A 20,696-nucleotide genomic window follows, 5' to 3' on the forward strand; every position below is an offset into this window, starting at 1 on the left:
CGTACGTCAACATAGATTATTAGTCCTTTTATCATCAATAGCTGAATATTTGCTCATTCATTAGTATTTTTGGATTTATACAACGTCGTGGAAGATATGCATCACACACTATGTAAAAAATAACACAGGACTGGGAGTGCTGTTGAAGGAAAATAATCAACAGTGATGTTTTTTTGACAATAACACTATATCCCTAAGTGCTTTATTCGTCTTGCACCACAGTTGTTCACTAGCAAATTCATTTTTTTAGTTTATTAAGAAAAGTATATCCACGAAACCAGTTCTTGTTATCCCTTACGTTATAGCAGCTATAAAACAATCATTCCCTTTCCAGCCTCGCTGAGTAATAATGGAGCTTGTTAATCATGTTGGCAAGACGCCAGAAAGTTCAAACTCTTACCGTGGTAGAAACCGTAGCCGTAGAATATGTCGTGCATCCATCATACAAGTCCCTCTGAATTAGTTGTTACTATTTTTGAACAGTAATGTATTAGAACAAGCATGTGAATGATATTTATGATCAACATGCAAGTCTAGACACTAAGCGTAAAGCATAAGTGGGTTGTTTTTTTAGTTTTCTCTGTTTCGGTCTGTTTATATACTTTGAGTCTGTAGTGATCTTGGCTTCTTGATTGACAGGTCGACACTGCCCGACCCTGAGTCAGTCCTGGAAAATGACGGGTATGACACCCCTGATGGACAGCTCATCATGTCCCGCCTCCAGTGGGATGGCTCGTCCGACATCTCGCCTTCCGACTCTGCCTCCTCCAAAGCCAGTGAGTAATTCATACCCACGATACACAATAAAAGGAATGTACGGTTTGAACATTCAAGGAAAGAACTCTCCATTAAAATGTTTACAATCTCATGTTTATCTTGCATTGGAAAATGTTCCTGAATTTTTTTGGCTAAATGTCACTTAACATGGGAGAATGGGTTTAAAGAAATGTTTGTAGCATAGATTTATTTTATTTTTGTACTTTTTTTTTTTTTTTAAAATTGTCAAGTGCTGCTCTTTCTATGGAATCAATTTTGTGCCAAAATGTTCACACAATACTTTTGAAATATCAAATAAAAACAACAAATCAAAATACAAAAAAAGAAAAAAAGTCAATTTTTTTAGACTGGCAAACAAATTATTCATATAATCGTGCAAAAATATCAGTCTATTACTCTTCAGAAACCTTTTATTTTTGTTCTGCGTCTTTCTCAGTTTCGCTTGACGTAATTTATTTTGGTTGCGATTCCAGCTTTCTCGTTTGCGCTCCCTGACTTTTTGCTTGCAGTTTTGGCACAAACTTCACGTGTGGGTGGGCTGTCCAGGAATGCATTCCCATTGGCTAACTTGAGTTTGACTGACAGCTACGCTCAGCCATTTCCTACTCGGATTCTGGCGGACTGTTTGACGAGTGACCGATCCATTGACGGTAAACAAGGATCGAGTGGACTTCAGTGGCGACTATGATATTGAATTTACACTTTGTTGAATTAATTCAATATCATAGTCTTTATCTTTTTCGGATGCCTCCTGGACGCCTCCCTGGGGAGGTGTTCCAGGCATGTCCCCCCGGGAAGAGGCCCCAGGGAAGACCCAGGACACGCTGGAGGGACTATGTCTCTCGGCTGGCCTGGGAACACCTCGGTGTTCTTCCCGAGGAGCTGGCCGAGGTGTCTGGGGAAAGGGAAGTTTGGGCTTCCATGCTTAGACTGCTGCCTCCGCGACCCGGTCCCGGATAAGCAGAAGACGACGAGACGAGTCATAGTCGCCACTGAAGTCCACTCGATCCTTGTTTACCATCAATGGATCGGTCACTCGTCAAACAGTCCGCCAGAATCCGAGTAGGAAATGGCTGAGCGTAGCTGTCAGTCAAACTCAAGTTAGCCAATGGGAATGCATTCCTGGACAGCCCACCCACACATGAAGTTTGTGCCAAAACTGCAAGCAAAAAGTCAGGGAGCGCAAACGAGAAAGCTGGAATCGCAACCAAAATAAATTACGTCAAGCGAAACTGAGAAAGACGCGGAACAAAAATAAAAGGTTTCTGAAGAGTAATAGACTGATATTTTGCACGATTACACGAATAATTTGTTTGCCAGTCTAAAAAAATTGACTTTTTTTTTCTTTTTTTGTATTTTGATTTGTCGTTTTTGTTTGATATTTCAAAAGTATTGTATGAACATTTTGGCACAAAATTGATTCCATATCTTTCTAGCCTCTGAATTTTAATTGTTCTGTTGGGCATGTAGTACATTACAATACTATTATGTAATACCCTATGTAGTGAGTGCATATGTTCACTGAATACTTTATTAGGAACATCTGTACACCTACTTACTCATGCAATTACCTAATCAGCTAATCAAGTAGCAGCAGTGCAATGCATCACATCATACAGATACAGGTCAGTGGCTTCTCGTAATATTCATATCCACCATCAGAATGGAGGAAAAAATTGAGATCTGTTATTTTGACCATAGCGTGATGATTGGTACCAATGAGTATTCTATAACTGATGTGATTTCCTGGGATTTTCATGCACAACAGTCTCTAGCATTCACTCTGAATGGTGCATTAAAGAAAAAGCATCCAGTGAGTGGAAGTTCTGTGGACAGAAATGCCTTGTTGATGGAAAAAGGTCAGCGGAGAATGGCCAGACTGGTTTGAGCTGACAGAAAGGCTACAGTAACTCAGCCACTCTATACAATTGTGGTGAGCAGAAAAGCATCTCGGAATGTCTAAGACATCGAACCATGAAGTGGATGGGCTACAACAGCAGACGATCAAGTTGGGTTCCATTTCTGTCAGCCAAGAACAGAAATCTGAGCCTGTCGCGGGTACCGGATCACCAAAATTGAACAGCTAAAGACAATCCAGGCTGGTGGAGATGGTGTAATGGTGTCGGGAATGTTTTCTTGGCACAATTTGGGCCTGTTAATACCTATCAATCATCACTTGAATGCCACAGCCTATTTGCATATTGTTGCTGATCATGCGTATCCCTTCATGGCCACAAGTTACTCATCTTCTACTGGCTAATTCCAGCATCATGATGCACCATGTCACAAAGCAAAAATCATCTCAAATTAGTTTCACAAAAATAACAATGAATTCATTGTGCTTCAGTGGCCTTCCCAGTCACCAGATCTGAATCCGATTGATCACCTTTGCATCGTGAGAATCGTAGCATGAAAGTGCACCTGAATCTCAGAGGAGTTTCGAGCATCTTGTGGAATCCCTGCCATGAAGAATCGATTATTAATAATAAAAAAAATCCATTCAAAAGTCTTAAAGGAACAGTCCACCGTATTTCCATAATGAAATATGCTCTTATCTGAATTGAGACGAGCTGCTCCGTACCTGTCCGAGCTTTGCGCGACCTCCCAGTCAGTCAGACGCGCTGTCACTCCTGTTAGCAATGTAGCTAGGCTCAGTATGGTCAATGGTATTTTTTGGGGCTGTAGTTAGATGCGACCAAACTCTTCCGCATTTTTCCTGTTTACATAGGTTTATATGACCAGTGATATGAAACAAGTTCAGTTACACAAATTGAAACGTAGCGATTTTCTATGCTGTGGAAAGTCCGCACTATAATGACAGGCGTACTAACACCTTCTGCGCGCTTCGGCAGCGCATTGATACGGAGCTCAGAAGGTGTTAGTACACCTGTCATTATAGTGCGGACTTTCCATAGCATAGAAAATCGCCACGTTTCAATTTGTGTAACTGAACTTGTTTCAGGTCACTGGTCATATAAACCTATGTAAACAGGAAAAACGCGGAAGAGTTTGGTCGCATCTAACTACAGCCCCAAAAAATACCATTGGCCATGCTGAGCCTAGCTACATTGCTAACAGGAGTGACAGCGCGTCTGACTGCGTCTGACTGACTGGGAGGTCGCGCAAAGCTCGGACAGGTACGGAGCAGCTCGTCTCAATTCAGATAAGAGCATATTTCATTATGGGTGGACTGTTCCTTTAAATCTGAACAAAAATTTAAATACAGTTAAAAATCCAATTCAGTTAATAGACCTAACATGCACACACTTGCACCAACACGCTGTATTCCCCTAACATTCCATATTAATGCGCTACCCATCACTTCTCATAAATCTTCATTCTTTTTTTGTTCTCTTTCTCTCAGGTACCAATAACTCCGACTCTAAAAGACCTAAGAAAAAGAAGAAGCCTAGCTCTCTGCTTGTGAGTAGTGCTGGAGTATGTGAGAGGGAGAAAGGAGGAGACCGAGAGAGAGCAGGAGGTGGAGGGAGCAGCAGCAGTGTGAGTGGACTGGGTAGAGCAGGCACTAGCAGTAGTAGCAGCAGCAACTCTCAGAGTGCACTTGCCCTATCAAATCGAAAGAAGAGACCCAGACCTCCACCTCCACCAGCCCCTAATATTTACGACGACTTGAACTAAAAGAACAACACACACACGAACAAACTCCGCTATGATCATTACACTGAATTGTTTATTTCCTTCACTATTTCGAAGCAGGATGTGTGTTTGCATATGTGGGTCACGTGCAGTGGAATACCAGGGTTTACGTTAACTTGTGATTGGTATAAATGTGCTATAGCATGGCCAGACTAAAGTGAGGTGATGTGTGTGTGTGTGTGTGTGTGTGTGTGTGTGTAGATCCTTCTGATAATTCTGTTAATGGTTTGGCTTCAAAAACCACACAATAATGTTGCTGCCTCTTAATTGAAGATGCTGTTTCAGAACAGTTCCACTGCTTCCTGCTAAATAATGCTCTTTTGATAATCATTGTTGTAGCTTACGGCCAAATTATGCTCTTTGTCAACATTTTCTACCACTTCCTGGTAAATATTTTTTTCCAGCATATGTTGCACTATTTATTTACAGTGTAGTGTGTTAGTGTTCCTTGTGTGGTCTAGAAATGTGCTCTGTGCCCAGTGTCTTTTTCGGGTCTTGAGAGCGCTTATTACATCCTGTTTTATTTTACACTGAACTGCTCAAAAATAGCACTTAACTGAAATAATGAAAGAAAGAAAGATGCACTTCATTTGGACTAAATAGAAAAAGCCTTGTAGCTTTTTAAAAAGTGTTGGTTTTTTTTTTATTTAAATCTTTTATTTTTGTGGATTCAAATTTAAAACGTCTATAAAATAATCGTGTGGTGGAGGGGAAAAAAAAAAGATTCCACTATTACTTATCTGTACATAGGAAGCTGTACTGTGTCTATGGATATATTTGTAATTTTTCAATGCTGGCGTTGGTTCTCTCACTCCTTGCTGAATGTCCTGTGGTATCGTGAATAAAGCCTGGTGTGTCTCAGGACCACTTTTCATCTGGAATGTGTTTTCATGTCATATTTAGAGACTCAGTTTGTTTCTGGACAAATAGCATCAACTACTGTTAGTGCTTTGAGGCAAAATAAAAAGGATTTCTTTAAAGGTCTGATGACACGAACAGGATTCTATGCAATTTCTTAAATAAACTATACAACATGGCAAACGTTAGATTTCTGTTATAATTACGTGAAAAGAAGCTGTTGTTACGCGAATATCCAACTTTTAATTGCACAGCGCAAGAAAACTGGGTCCGTGGCTCGCGGCCATGTTGTGACGTCAGCGGGAGAACACGCTGCGGTTCACTGGCTGTTCTACTCTGGTTCTACTCAATGGAAATGGCGCATGAAAACGCCGGTGAACTCTAGTGCTAGCTCTTCCTCTTCTGGGAGTCTAGAATTGTGTTGATCTCTTCCGAATAGAATCTATGATAGCCTACCCTCTTTACCCTTTGCCTCTCGTTGCTAGGCGGCAGTTACATGAAAGCCGCAAGCTTTCACAAGCAAATACATGACTGATATCACGCCAACTTTATGATTACATTTATGATTATCATGTAGAATCTATAGCTCTACGTACCTTTATCTTATGTCGTTTCACAACACATGTTCTGACAGGAGGACTGTCTTTGGATCCGGCATAGCTACTAGTAGACCCCCTCCGGAATACTGGCAGTGTTGCCAGATTGGGAGGAATCCCGCCCAGTTGGGCGGTTTCAAGTGCATTTTGGTGGGTTTTGAACATATTTTGGGCTGGAAAACTTCAGCAGTATACTGCTGACGTTTTCCAGCCCAAAATATGTAGAAAATGCACTTGAAACCGCTCAACTGGGCGGGAAACCTCCCAATCTGGCAACACTGTGTAGGCACTGCTGATGGTAGTAACACATGTTTGTGCTGAACTGAACACCCAAGGGATTCTTTTAAGCTGGGAAGGGTGTCAAAACAATCCAAATCGAAGTGTTCAGAGCACAGGACGGATATTGGTGAGGGCTCCCACTTGTCACGAGTGCGCCTGACTTGCCTCACCCACTTCGCATGCAGCTCGGGATCTCTGGGAAACTTGAATAAACTTACCCCATCCTTGTAGGTTTTAGAGCAAAAGCCAGCAACACAACGCGAAGGCATAATAACATATATATAATGTATAATAATAATACTAATAATGACAAACTGAACACCTGTCGCATCAACAACAAACTGGTAAGTTAGGAGGAAGGTTCTTTCGCTGACGTCATATAGCTCCTCCTCCTCTTTCGTCTCCTGGGTGCTGCAGCCCCGTCAAATTTGCCCAAATAGCCGCGTTTTTTATCATAACTTGTAAAATAGGCGCCTTCGTGAATTAATATATGGATCATCGGGAATTACTTATGTTATAAAACATCGCCAAAGATGTCAAAAACGTGTCATCAGCACTTTAATGTAACTATTAAAAATGTGTTATGAAATCCCAGCAGCTATAAATATTCATCTGCAACATAGAAATCTCCAGATGCCATGTCCTACCAATATGTGATGCACAGAAATTTGCAAAGATACTGTTTTTGTACGCCAAAGTCACAAGACAACCATTCATGTTTTATGAGATTTAATTTTCACATTTTATTATATACAGAATGCACTTTATTTACAGAACTTGGTTATCCTTCGTTATCCCTGTATTTTTTTTTTTAATAATAACTTGATTCTCGTACCTGCAGAACGCGATGTTTATTGCTAGAGAACAAACATTTCCAAGTATTGAAACTTTTCCCCCTCAAAGATAATACTGTAAAATGAAATGTGAGCTGAAACGAAGGACCATTAGCTGCATGTCCTGAGCTTTGTTATTATGAAATTAAGCTTGCTTGTGAATTGTGTGGTCACTTAACTGTAGCGCTAAAGTGATACACGTAATGCAGTCATTAATGGAATACTCCAGCGCTTTCCAACCTAACATTCATCTATCATATCGGGCAGTTGTAGGATTCTGCCAAAAACGTCAACTTGTATTATGCAACAAATTTTTGAAATAGTGTCTTGAATTGCAGTTAAAAAATATAAAACGGCTTTAGTAAGGCTTCGTATTTCAGATTACGTGGTTATGTGTTTCTTTTCTCTGTGCAGTGAAACAGGTTGAATTTCTTGTACTGTACGCTACGGTACAGTAAACAAAGATTAGGTTGGAGCTTCTCCTTTCAAACATACTGACAATAAAAATGGCATAGAGGTTAATCCATGGAAAGGCCAGCAAGCGCTGAAACAACAACTGAGGACAAACTAGGCCTCGTGTTGAGATTAAATTACTCTAAATATTACACGAATCTAAAGCATAATTACAGCATTATACTCTCTACTCACCCACAAGTAAATCCTTAAACACACACGCATACACACACTCATTCTTTCTTTCTCTCTCTCTCTCTCACACAGACACACCAGGCATCTAAATGGCACCAGAAGCCGTAAGGCTCCCTGAGTACTTTTGTCTACTATCAATCATTCCTTCTCCTCATCACTGTTGCACTTCACAGACAGAGTGAATATGCCATCTTCTACCCCAATTTCTTTTTACCTCTCTCCCAACAATCTTCCTTCTTTTGTCCGTATCCTCAGCGGCTGTGCATGCCGAAGATTAGGAAGCTGAAGAAGACGGTGACTCCTACCAGGGAGACGGTGGCCGGCGCCGTGAACAGCTGTCGGTAGTTGAAACGGAAATACCAGACTACAGCTAGCAGCACTACAAACACCGGGACCACCAGGCTGCCTGTGCTGAATGCAAGAGCGACTGAGCGCAGACCACTGCTGATGCCCGCTCCGGCATGAGCACGCTGCTCGTCGTCTGGCTCGGCCTGGGGCAAGGCTGGACTCTGAGCCTGGCAGATGTGGCAGTGCAGCACGCTGTTGTGGGTGATGTTGAGTGAGAGCAGTGTGCGTCGTGGGTCCTGCAGCAGCTGCCCCTGATAAATCAGCTTGATCTGACGCTCACGCCCAGAGAAGTACTTACTGAGGACAGAGAGCGAATTGATGTCTTGAATGTAATATGTACAAGCTTTGGACATGTGCACAGGACTGAACTGACCTGAAAGTTTCCACCAAAAAAACTGCCAAAAGTAAAAGGACTGTGCGCTGGATTTCATGACAGTAATGGAAATCTCAACTCTTACATTTATTACGGAGTTGTTATAGTTATCAGCCAATGGTATTATGGGTCACTTGAATTAAATGGGTTTAATTAAAACCAAAAAAACCTACACAGGCTTATAAATAATGTCTACTTTGTACCGAGGGTATTCTATTGGTGGAACATTCAGGAATTACATTACATTAATGGCATTTAACGGACGCTCTTATCCAGAGCTACGTACAGCATACCCAGAGCAGCCTGGGGAGCAGTTGGGGGTTAGGTGCCTTGCTCAAGGGCACTTTGGCCATCCCTGCTGGTCTAGAGAATTGAACCATCAACCTTTTGGTCCCAAAGGTGCTTCTCTAACCATTAGGCCATGGCTCCCCCCACCCATGTCCAATAATTATCCAAAATATTAATTATATTCATTTAAATAAAAAGCCTGAGATCTGAGTAGCATGCTATAGATGCACAATGGTGTAACATAGGGAAAAAAATTCAGGTTTTGATTTTATGTACTGAAATAACTATTAGGCACGATTTTTACAATATCTATAATAAATTAGTTGTTTTTACCCATTTTAACCTTGAAATCAGCATTTTAATGATTACCCATAATGCATTGTTTATCACGCTAAAATAAGCAAAAACGTCATAAGACAGTGGAAATACTACCTTTACTACCTCCACGTGGCGTCTTTCTCGATCGCACGTGCCTAGAAGCGTGCCTTCTAGAACATTCCTGGGTGGTCACGGACTGTCACGTAGCCTAGTTCGGTTGTGAAACTCGCTAGGATGGAGTATTTTCGCGAGTTTAGTGGCAAACTTTTGCGCCGCAGTTTCTCTATTCTTGAAATTTGTAACCTGAAACCCTACAAGAAATGTTTCATAATGTTTGGGATTTTGAAAAATGCTTCTAGCAAGTTTATTTCGCTGTATTTTTCCATGAAACTTGGCATAAATCATCCTTAAGTGATGAGCGTGACTGTTATTTTGGTCTGGGTCACGGAGTTAGTTGGAAGCGGGAGAAATGAGAGTTTCTCAGCTACAGCAGCACTTCTCACCATAGATGGCTGGCGTGTTTCACAGTGTTTGGGATTTACTAAATCGACTAAATCTCTAGATCTACTGAAGCTACGAGGATATAAATCACCAGGATTCTAATTTACTGGGTGAGAAGTATTATATAAATTTTTTGAAAGGTTTATTCGCGCTATAAGTCCATGAAAGTTGGAATTGTTCGTGAAGGGGTTAGTTAGATTTTGGTAGCGTGACGCGCACAACAAGCAAAAGAAAAAACAAATTTTCTTCCGAATTCCCTTGCTTTATCAAAATTATTTTTTTGATACATTAAAAGACTGTGTTTATAATATTTAAGCGATTTTTTTATTATAGAGAATATTTGATCAAAACTTTCAAAACAGCATTCAAAGTGATTTTTCACGGGTGTAAATGTTACGCGTGACGTCCATAATTACGTTAAATTTTAAGAACTAAAATTCTGTTAAAAATTCTAGATTTGTGCTATCATTCTGGGGTTTTGCTGAATAATACTTTAGGGACTTCTCTTACAATGCTGAAAATTCAATAAGTTTTGGTGAAATTCTAGAAAAGTTATTTACATTTTAACGTGCCTAATAGCGATTGTGCTCACACTAGGGATGTTAACCGATGACCGTTTGACCGGTGGTTGACCGAATCAACGTTAACCGGTTAATTTTTTTTTGGTTGTCGGTGAAAAAAAAAATCAATCGTTTTGAAGCTGCCGATTTTGGAGCGGAGAACCTGGAATTCTGTGTTTGTAAACGCTTGGGGCGTGCCATGCGGTGTAAGGACAACAGCTGACAAATCAGAAACACCCATTCAGTCATGTCCCGCCCTCCCGCCCCAGTTAAAGACAGCTGACAAATCAGAAGCACCCATTCAGTCATGTCCCGCCCCAGTTGAACACAGGTGCCACCAGTGTTGCCAGATTGGGCAGATTCCCGCCCATTTGGGCGGTTTTAAGTGGATTTTGGCGGGTTTTGAACATATTTTGGGCTGGAAAACGTCAGCAATATCTGGCAACATTGGCTGCCACTCGGCGAAAGAGAAAAGTGTAGACAGGCTTTTTAGCTTACAAATTACTATTCTGTTTTTTTTTTTAATTATTATTAGAAGGCACATGGAGTTTAGTCCTGCCTTGGCCAGTGCATTCTGAAAGTATGTTTCGGTCTGTAGCCAACAATGCATGTTATTGCAGATCATATCTCTCCACACAAACTAAAGGCGCAGATGCCGACTTTTTCACGGCTTTTTCATGGACTGTAACGGCATTTGCTTATGTAGTAATTTTAATACAAAATTTACTCTAATGAAATTATTCAGACACTCCAAGGCCCCCCCCCAAAAAAAAGTCATATCTGCACGAGCCATGAAAAAGGCGCGCCGTTTGCATCCCTGTTTAAACTCATAGGTTAACCGACTTTAACTGGCTAATGAGGCTCGGTGGTCGGTCAAGATTTTTTTTAGTTTTCGCCATCCCTAGCTCACACAGCGTGCTACTCATAAATGTATAAAATCTGTGCTGAGGGGGTCTTTGGAATTTATTCCTCAATGTTGAAGAATTCCCTGCTTTAGTACCATGTCAAACTGGAATAACATGATTCAAAAGGGGTGTTCACACGGCAACTTTTACTCCGGTGTAGCACCGGGGCTGCCCCGGTAGAGCGTTCACACGGTACAAAGTTATAGCGGTGTAGCCCCTAGGGGTGTTCACACGGCAACTTTTACTCCGGTGTAGCACCGGGGCTGCCCCGGTAGAGCGTTCACACGGTACAAAGTTATACCGGTGTAGCCCCTGAAAGCTGCTTAAACCGGTGCAAATCTAACCCTGCTCGGGAGGTGGTTTAAGAAATTTACTCCGGAGTAAATGCTAGTTTGCGGGGCAGCACCGATATAAAATGGGACGTCTGAACGCTACAGGGGTAGACTCGCTACGCGTGAGGACAGTTGATTACATACGGGCATTGCATAATTTGCATCCTGGTATTTTGCGCTTCCAAAATGGCGAATATCAACAACAACAGAACTGCATGTCTTCCAGTGTTGCCAGATTGGGCAGTTTTAAGTGCATTTTGGCGGATTTGAACATATTTTGGGATGGAAAACATCAGCAATATCTGGCAACACTGGTGTCTTCATCCACGTTGTTTTCCCGGCGCTTGGTGATGCCATGACAACCGGGAAAAAGAAGTACATTTTCACGCATGCGCATATTTCATTTCCGCATTATTACTATCGGAAATGATCGTAATAATGATAGGAAATGATAGTAATAAAAGGAAATATCAAAACTTTATTACTATCAAAGGAAATGATAGTAATAAAGTTTTTGCTACTATAACACGGTCGCAGAAACTGCCGTGTGACCGCAAGTGGGGCTGCACCGCTGCTAACACGCTTCTCTCTAGTAAGCAGGTTTGTGACGTGTGAACGCTGCGCAAAATTTACACCGGTGTAAGATATATCGCAACAAAATACATCGGTGCAGCATCGATGCAAATATGTGCCGTGTGAACACCCTAAAACACACACATTAGAGAGGACTGAGGATCAGATTTCTGCTAAACCTAAACAGCAACGGGCCAATCATGGCCAACTTCACAGCCTCTATACACGTTTTTATGCAAATAGTCCAACCTGGACAGAAATCCAATTACTGGTGATAAATAAACTAGTATCACTCATGTGTTTCTTCTCACCTTTTCAGCACTCCGACTGTATCCTGAGGCTTCAGCACAGCCAGTTCCTCTGTATCATTCAGAAACTTCAGCCGCACAGTGATGCTCGTGCCCTCATCGTCATCATCCTCCGTGCCCTCATTCTCTCCCTCATGCTCTCGACTCATTTTCTTCCTGCCTCCTTGGATATCCAGCAGCTCCTCTCCTCCTTCTCCCTCGTCCTCATCATCCTCCTGTTTGTCCTCGTCTGTTGTCTCATCGTTCTGCTGCTCACCCGACTCCGAGCTGGACGGAGCAACCGCGTAGCCATCATGGCCCCCTAGACCAATGAGTGAGGCATGGGCACCCACAGTGAGGATGGTACCCAGAATGTGATCACCACGATCAGCCACATGGGTAGAGAGCCAGGCCAGGACGAGTGCCAAGAGCAGGATGAGCACACCACCCAGTGCTGTGGCCTCATCGCCCAAACCATCCAACATGGACAGAGCACACACTGCCATCTCACTGCCTCTGCTGAGAAACATATTTACAAGTTGGCATGTCTATGTCATAAAAATGGCAAGTCATAATTATGAGATAGGATCTGATTATTGAAATAGAATCAAGAAATGATACACAGATATAGTCATAATTATGAGAAAATTAACTCCTTACTATGGTGGCTTCCATAGTTCTGCTAGTGATGTGGTTTATGAGACTACGGTTAAATCTGTTACATTTTCTTAAAATATTAGGAAGCATGAAACCATCTACTGTTCCTGGAAGTTTAAAGCAAGACAGCCTTTCGATTTCATAGACCCTGAAATTTAGTTCCCTTTGAAATTTGGTTATTATGATACATGTTTATTTCTGTAATATCTCTCAAAATATCAGGCCATTATGTGGCTGGAAAGTTATTTAATTTGAAAGGATTCCCGAGCAAATAATGTGCATGAAATCGCTCGCTCGTGCAGTCAAGCAGACAGAGGAAGTCCGTGTGTGCGCGCATGCGCAGGTTTACCTTTGACAGTTATAACATTTTGTCGCTAAACGAACAGCTGATCACACCGAGGTGCTCGCTGACGCCGATATTTATTAGTTTGTTCCTGCATTTCCTTTCCTTCGCAACATATCTTTTCTTCTCACTTTCTGTTACTGTAGTCAGTCTTTCACATTTCATTCATACACACATCCTCCATTTCTCTTTCTCGTTTCAAATTTGCATCCCACAATGTCTTGCGCGAACGGGTAAAGCCCACCATGTGATGCATGATGTAGTAGATCTTGAACTGGGTCATGGTGAAGCAGGAAAAAATAGCAGAGAATTTAGGGCCACGTGGCCCTAAATTCATTAATTGTTCTATTAAAAATAAATAAATAAAAAATATAATTGGAAGTCTGTGATTCAAGTTCAGTAACGTTTGGTCCACGAAACAAAAATAATTTGTTTTCAGGGAAAATTCTTTTTATGACCTACACTTGAAAAATCTGAAAGGCAGTCTAGCTTTAAGAGCAGTGACAAGTCCAGTTTCTTTAAATAATAATCATAATCAAGAGAACATGGCACTGCATGCTTAGAGTGGTGCTTGAAAGTTTGTGAACCCTTTAGACTTTTCTATATTTCTGCATAAATATGACCTAAAACAACATCAGATTTTCACACAAGTCCTAAAAGTAGATAAAGAGAACTCACTTAAACAAATGAGACAAAAAAATATTAAAATTGGTCATTTATTTATTGAGGAAAACGATCCAATATTACACGTGAGTGGCAAAAGTATGTGAACCTTTGCTTTCAGTATCTGGTGTGACCCCCTTGTGCAACAATAACTGCAACTAAACGTTTCCAGTAACTGATCAGTCCTGCACACCAGCTTGGAGGAATTTTAGCCCATTCCTCCGTACAGAACAGCTTCAACTCCGGGATGTTGGTGGGTTTCCTTACATGAACTGCTCGCTTCAGGTCCTTCCACAACATTTCGATTGGATTAAGGTCAGGACTTTGACTTGGCCATTCCAAAACATTAACTTCATTCTTCTTTAACCATTCTTTGGTAGAACGACTTGTGTGCTTAGGGTCGTTGTCTTGCTGCATGACCCACCTTCTCTTGAGATTCAGTTCATGGACAGATGTCCTGACGTTTTCCTTTAGAATTCGCTGGTATAATTCAGAATTCATTGTTCCATCAAGCCATTGACGGCAAGCCGTCCTGGCCCAGCAAAACAGGCCCAAACCATGATACTACCACCACCATGTTTCACAGATGGGATAAGGTTCTTATGCTGGAATGCAGTGTTTTCCTTTCTCCAAACATAACGCTTCTCATTTAAACCAAAAAGTTCTATTTTGGTCTCATCCGTCCACAAAACATTTTTCCAAGAGCCTTCTGGCTTGTCCACGCGATCTTTAGCAAACTGCAGATGAGCAGCAATGTTCTTTTTGGAGAGCAGTGGCTTTCTCCTTGCAACCCTGCCATGCACACCATTGTTGTTCAGTGTTCTCCTGATGATGGACTCATGAACTTTAGCCAATGTGAGAGAGGCCTTCAGTTGCTTAGAAGTTACCCTGGGGTCCTTTGTGAACTCGCCAACTATTACACGCCTTGCTCTTGGAGTGATCTTTGTTGGTCGACCACTCCTGGGGAGGGTAACAATGGTCTTGAATTTCCTCCATTTGTACAAAATCTGTCTGACTGTGGATTGGTGGAGTCCAAACTCTTTAGAGATGGTTTTGTAACCTTTTCCAGCCTGATGAGCATCAAGAACGCTTTTTCTGAGGTCCTCAGAAATCTCCTTTGTTCATACCATGATACGCTTCCACAAACGTGTTGTGAAAATCGGACTTTGATTTTTTTTTACCCTGTTCTTTAAATAAAACAGGGTGCCCACTCATATCTGATTGTCATCCCATTGATTGAAATCACCTGACTCTGATTTCACCTTCAAATTAACTGCTAATCCTAGAGGTTCACATACTTTTGCCACTCACAGATATGTAATATTGGATCATTTTCCTCAATAAATAAATGACCAAGTATAATATTTTTGTCTCATTTGTTTAACTGGGTTCTCTTTATCTACTTTTAGGACTTGTGTGAAAATCTGATGATGTTTTGGGTCATATTTATGCAGAAATATAGAAAATCCTAAAGGGTTCACAAACTTCCAAGCACCACTGTATGTATAAGACAAAGTTCCATATGATGATTGTTTCTTAATTAAAAAAGAGAGAGATCACAAAATGCATGATCCATTACAAAGATCTTTTAACATGTTATTCACCGTTTCACTGATCCCAAGCCAGAAAACTGTAATGAGCAGAATGTTTATTTCGCGTTACACCATTACACAGGCTGTTATTGACACAGCTCCATCAGTCAGGGTTACTTTAGGAAATGTTTAGCTTCGTGTTTATTAATATTAACATTGCAGTGAAGCCAGCTTTCTCAAACTGCTATAGTTTTATAGCAACAAACAGCACCTCATCTATTAAAAAAAAAAAGTTTGTCAAACTGTCTGATAAACCTAAATGTTAAAACTATTTCATTCTTCCGTCGCTAACTTACAGCTAATATTAGCTATTTAGCATTGTGGCTAATTCTATCATCCCTGCTAATCACGGGCGCAGATAGAGGGGGGGACGGGGGGGATTCGTCCCACCCAGATTTAAATTCACCTCGTTCGGTCCCCCCCCACTTATAGGGAGGAAAAAACGTCTATGCTGTCTTTCTTTGCATAAGGCAAACCTCACGGAAAAATCAAAAGACTAATTACCATTCGGTTTATTGAGGTGCACAGCAGTGTATACATAGTTGCAACAACTCACATAAAACAAAGCAAAGACTGATATTCGGTTGGTTGAGCTGCGCAGACTGCACAGGTTGCGAGCTCGAGCTTGGTTGCTATGGTTACCCACAACAAGTTTGACAGGCATATCGGGGACAGCTTCTAGTTCAGGACCCCAACACGGCGTGATGAAGGGTGCCAAACCGAAAAGGCAGAAAACGATTGCATCGATTTTTCAAAAAACAACGACTGTAAGTAAACTGTGCCTTACTTATCATATCACCTTGCAATTTTCTGATAGTCTGTTCAAAGTAATGTCGTAATGAAAGTAAAATCGTACGGAGTAGAGATGCCTTTCTGGTAGCCTCCTTCTTTCGGTGGCAGCCTGTAGATACAGTGCTCAGAAGGCAGTTTTAATGTTTAATCTGGCGTTCCCTGCCATAATTTCAGCGAGCATATTGTTTCATAAGGAAACTTTGCGAAGAGTTGTTGACTGACTGCCGCTCACGCAACACACAGGCATAGTTAGAAAGTCGACACATGTTGACAACACATGGTGGGGGTGGTTTGCTGGCAGCTTTGTCCCCCCCAGTTCAAAAAACGTATCTGCGCCCCTGCTGCTAATGAAGGACAGGAAATCTCATCTCATTATCTCTAGCCGCTTTATCCTGTTCTACAGGGTCGCAGGCAAGCTGGAGCCTATCCCAGCTGACTACGGGCGAAAGGCGGGGTACACCCTGGACAAGTCGCCAGGTCATCACAGGGCTGACACATAGACACAGACAACCATTCACACTCACATTCACACCTACGGTCAATTTAGAGTCACCAGTTAACCTAACCTGCATGTCTTTGGACTGTGGGGGAAACCGGAGCACCCGGAGGAAACCCACGCGGACACGGGGAGAACATGCAAACTCCGCACAGAAAGGTCCTCGTCGGCCACGGGGCTCGAACCCAGGACCTTCTTGCTGTGAGGCGACAGCGCTAACCACTACACCACCGTGCCGCCAGGACAGGAAATAAACTATCAAATATCACATTAAAATGTACACAAATGTGTAGCCTGAGCTTAGGGTTGTTTTACAATCAGGGTACAAAGTTTGTGTCACAGGGGTCCAAAATTCAGATGGATTCAAACTGGTTCTTGTACCAGTTTTTAAGTGAAGGACAAGTTAAAGAACAGATTTCAGGTAATTTTTTGACGTGTGTGTATGGTAGTTTTGTGTAATCTGCTATAAGATAAAGAAGATTAAGTGTAGCTTTAAGCAGGGCTGGGAGAAACAAATGAAGTGATTCTCGGAGAGGACTTTTTTTTTTTGACAATTCAGAATCCAATAGTGCTTTTAAATATAAGGCTGTAAGCTTTGTGTTAGTTGTCTCTAATATTTATGTCCCAATATCTTGACCACATTTTAGGATGAAAATAATCATTTTAGATATGTTATTTTATATTGAAAAATTAGCTGTCTCGGAGAGGACTTTTTTTTTTTACACAATTCCATACTAATTTGATCAAAATAGTCTGAAAACTTACTGGCATTCAACATTAAAACTTAACTATGTTTCCAATGATATGGAACCAAATATGTGTTTTATGGTATAAAGAATGATGTAAGTGCATCCCTTTTGGAGCTACCTGTGGTCAAAAAAGCACTTTTTCTAAATGACACGAGTAATTTTGCTAAATATGACCTACATTCACCCAAAATAACGTTATCACCATTTTTTTTTTTGCATGGTAAATAGAGCTATCACAGGGCTACAATAAACAACCAAGTTTATTTAGTCAAGCCTTTTGATATTGAAGATAATAAGTGTTAAATGTGATTTTTAGCTTGCGTACCCTGATTGTAAAACAACCCTTTACAACTCCAGCAGCAGTAGATATACATGCACTACAAGCAGGTTAGCATAATTAGCTTAGCTAGCTAGCTAGCTACTATTGCTAACTAGCCACAGAGCGGTAAGGACGACCTTCGGACATTGCTACTGCTCATTTTTAAACTGTGTCGCTTCATACAACGTACACTGTATTTGACACATTAGAAGGCAGGAAAGAAGTTTACCGTCATTAAATCATTCTTGAAAATGTAGTAATGGTGCTATTTTAGCTTCAACACCGCCACAACACCTCCGGTGTCATAAACAAACACGGACAGCTGACACGGCGTCACCGTCAGGTTCGGGTTGCCAGATCCCACCACATAAAATCCGCTAAATGTAAAAGACATCTCATCTCATCTCATCTCATGTTGCCAGATATACCATGTAATGCATTTGTACGGTGCTTAAAATAACCAAACAAAAATATTCTTCTTATTATGTCGTATTAATTCACTGTGTGAATTCCAATCCGGATAACCTGAGTTTATTTAAACATACATAAAAGTTCGTTCATACAAACTGCTCCTTTTTCCTAGAAAGGGAAGATAAGTCGAGACTCGAAACCATGATCAGTGAGTCACCCTTTCATCTCATCTCATTATCTCTAGCCGCTTTATTCTGTTCTACAAGGTCGCAGGCAAGCTGGAGCCTATCCCAGCTGACTACGGGCGAAAGGCGGGGTACACCCTGGACAAGTCGCCAGGTCATCGCAGGGCTGACACATAGACACAGACAACCATTCACACTCACATTCACACCTACGGTCAATTTAGAGTCACCAGTTAACCTAACCTGCATGTCTTTGGACTGTGGGGGAAACCGGAGCACCCGGAGGAAACCCACGTGGACACGGGGAGAACATGCAAACTCCGCACAGAAAGGCCCCCGCCGGCCTACGGGGCTCGAACCCGGACCTTCTTTCTGTGAGGCGACAACGCTAACCACTACGCCACCGTGCCGCCTTCACAGAGAACTCAACAAATAAATGTTGCCCAGTGTAATACATTCCCAACCCTCATCCCAGAGTATCAGCTCATTCATCTCATCTCATTATCTCTAGCCGCTTTATCCTGTTCTACAGGGTCGCAGGCAAGCTGGAGCCTATCTCAGCTGACTACAGGCGAAAGGCGGGGTACACCCTGGACAAGTCGCCAGGTCATCACAGAGCTGACACATAGACACAGACAACCATCCACACTCACATTCACACCTACGGTCAATTTAGAGCCACCAGTTAACCTAACCTGCATGTCTTTGGACTGTGGGGGAAACCGGAGCACCCGGAGGAAACCCACGCGGACACGGGGAGAACATGCAAACTCCGCACAGAAAGGCCCTCGCCGGCCACGGGGCTCGAACCCGGACCTTCTTGCTGTGAGGCGGCAGCGCTAACCACTACATCACCGTGCCGCCCAGAGTATCAGCTGTCCTCCACATTTTAGGCAATTTTCCCCCAACTCTAACATATTCATTTCAAATCAGAGCTGTTTATTAGCTGATTAGTTAAAACCAGCGGCGTAGTGGTTAGCACTGACGCGTCACAGCAAGAAGGTTCTGGGTTCGAGCCCAGTGACTGAAGAGGGCCTTTCTGTGTGGCGTTTGCTTGTTCTCCCCATTTCTGCATGGGTTTCCTCTGGATGCTCCGGTTTCCCCCACAGTCCAAAGACATGCGGTTAGGCTAATTGGTGGCTCTAAACTGACCATAGGTGTGAATGTGAGTGTGAATGGTTGTTTGTGTCAGCCCTGCGATAACCTGGCGACTTGTCCAGGGTGTACCCCGCCTCTCGCCTATAGTCAGCTGGGATAGGCTCCAGCTTGCCTGCGACCCTGTAGAACAGAATAAAGCGGCTACAGATAATGGATGGACGGATGGATTACATAAGAATCGTAATAGCCTAATCTTACTATAGGAGTGGTACGGTGGCGTAGTGGTTAGCACTGTTGCCTCACAGCAAGAAGGTCCTGGGTTCGAGCCCAGTGGCTGACAAGGGCCTTTCTGTGTGGAGTTTGCATGCTCTCCCTGTGTCCGCGTGGGTTTCCCCCAAAGGTGGCTCTAAATTGAATGTGAGTGTGAATGGTTGTCTGTGTCTATGTGTCAGCCCTGCAATGACTTGTCCAGGATGTACCCCGCCTCTCGCCCATAGTCAGCTGGGATAGGCTCCAGCTTGCCTGCGACCCTGTAGGACAGGATAAACGGCTACAGATAATGGATGAATGGATAGTTAAAACCGCACTGACAACTCACCGTACGGGTGGTCTACGGTAAAAAACTTGGCAAAACCGTACTTGAGACTTGCGCGACACTTGTGTGTGTTCAGCGCCGTAGAAGGTCGCAGACTGGCCGTGGAGACTTTTGGTCCCGCGCAGGCAAATTCTACTGGTCTTGCGAAAAATCAAGAACGCATACACTACGTATGGGACCTGCACTCCTTTTGTACGCCTGGACCAAGTCAGCAGCACGGCTAGTAGGGGCTTTCTGCGATGACAGTAAGATGCACGAGTGATGCACGGTCATAGTACGAGTGACGCGTCTCAGAAGTACTATACAAGTATTCCACACTTGTCACTTCTGTGACCCCCAAGACAGAAGTACATCTCACTTTCTACCCTTAGGTGTGGCGTGCATGCAGCGCACATGACCCACACGCGACACGAGGGGCAAGACTCTGGGTATATATATTGGGGGAGGAACCAAGGAACCGATTTATGTAGCGTGTAGCATTGTAGAAGGGAAGAAGATGGCTGTCGCCATACCACCACAACGACTGCGGGAGTTGGACCTTTATAGGCAGATGATAGAAGCTGAGGAGCAGCACAAAGCGATATTGGCTTTACTAATACAGGAACACCGATGTCAGAATGCGAAGCGGCAGAGGCGGTGGCCTCTGTCCCATCTTTTCCCAAT

The 20,696-nt window shown here is 42.5% G+C and overlaps 2 protein-coding genes across 16 annotated transcripts in view; one reads left to right on the plus strand and one right to left on the minus strand.

The window, feature by feature from the left end:
• The window catches only part of atxn7l3a (ataxin 7 like 3a), a 35,539-nt gene extending 30,224 nt beyond the window's left edge, over positions 1-5,315 (plus strand). For all 3 annotated transcript variants that reach the window (XM_060901869.1, XM_060901867.1, XM_060901868.1), the window contains 2 exons: positions 640-776; positions 4,142-5,315. In XM_060901869.1, coding sequence (XP_060757852.1) covers positions 640-776; positions 4,142-4,416 — 412 coding nt within the window. In that variant the 3' untranslated portion in view covers positions 4,417-5,315. The remainder of the gene's footprint in view (positions 1-639; positions 777-4,141) is intronic.
• Positions 5,316-6,879: 1,564 nt separating this feature from the next.
• The window catches only part of LOC132868741 (ankyrin repeat and SOCS box protein 16-like), a 49,368-nt gene continuing 35,551 nt past the window's right edge, over positions 6,880-20,696 (minus strand). For all 13 annotated transcript variants that reach the window (XM_060901881.1, XM_060901877.1, XM_060901879.1 and 10 more), the window contains 2 exons: positions 12,158-12,652; positions 6,880-8,293 (listed from right to left, as the gene is read on the minus strand). In XM_060901881.1, coding sequence (XP_060757864.1) covers positions 7,900-8,293; positions 12,158-12,652 — 889 coding nt within the window. In that variant the 3' untranslated portion in view covers positions 6,880-7,899. The remainder of the gene's footprint in view (positions 8,294-12,157; positions 12,653-20,696) is intronic.

The sequence above is a fragment of the Neoarius graeffei genome, chromosome 20 (assembly GCF_027579695.1).
Source record: "Neoarius graeffei isolate fNeoGra1 chromosome 20, fNeoGra1.pri, whole genome shotgun sequence".
In the NCBI taxonomy this organism is placed as follows: domain Eukaryota; kingdom Metazoa; phylum Chordata; class Actinopteri; order Siluriformes; family Ariidae; genus Neoarius; species Neoarius graeffei.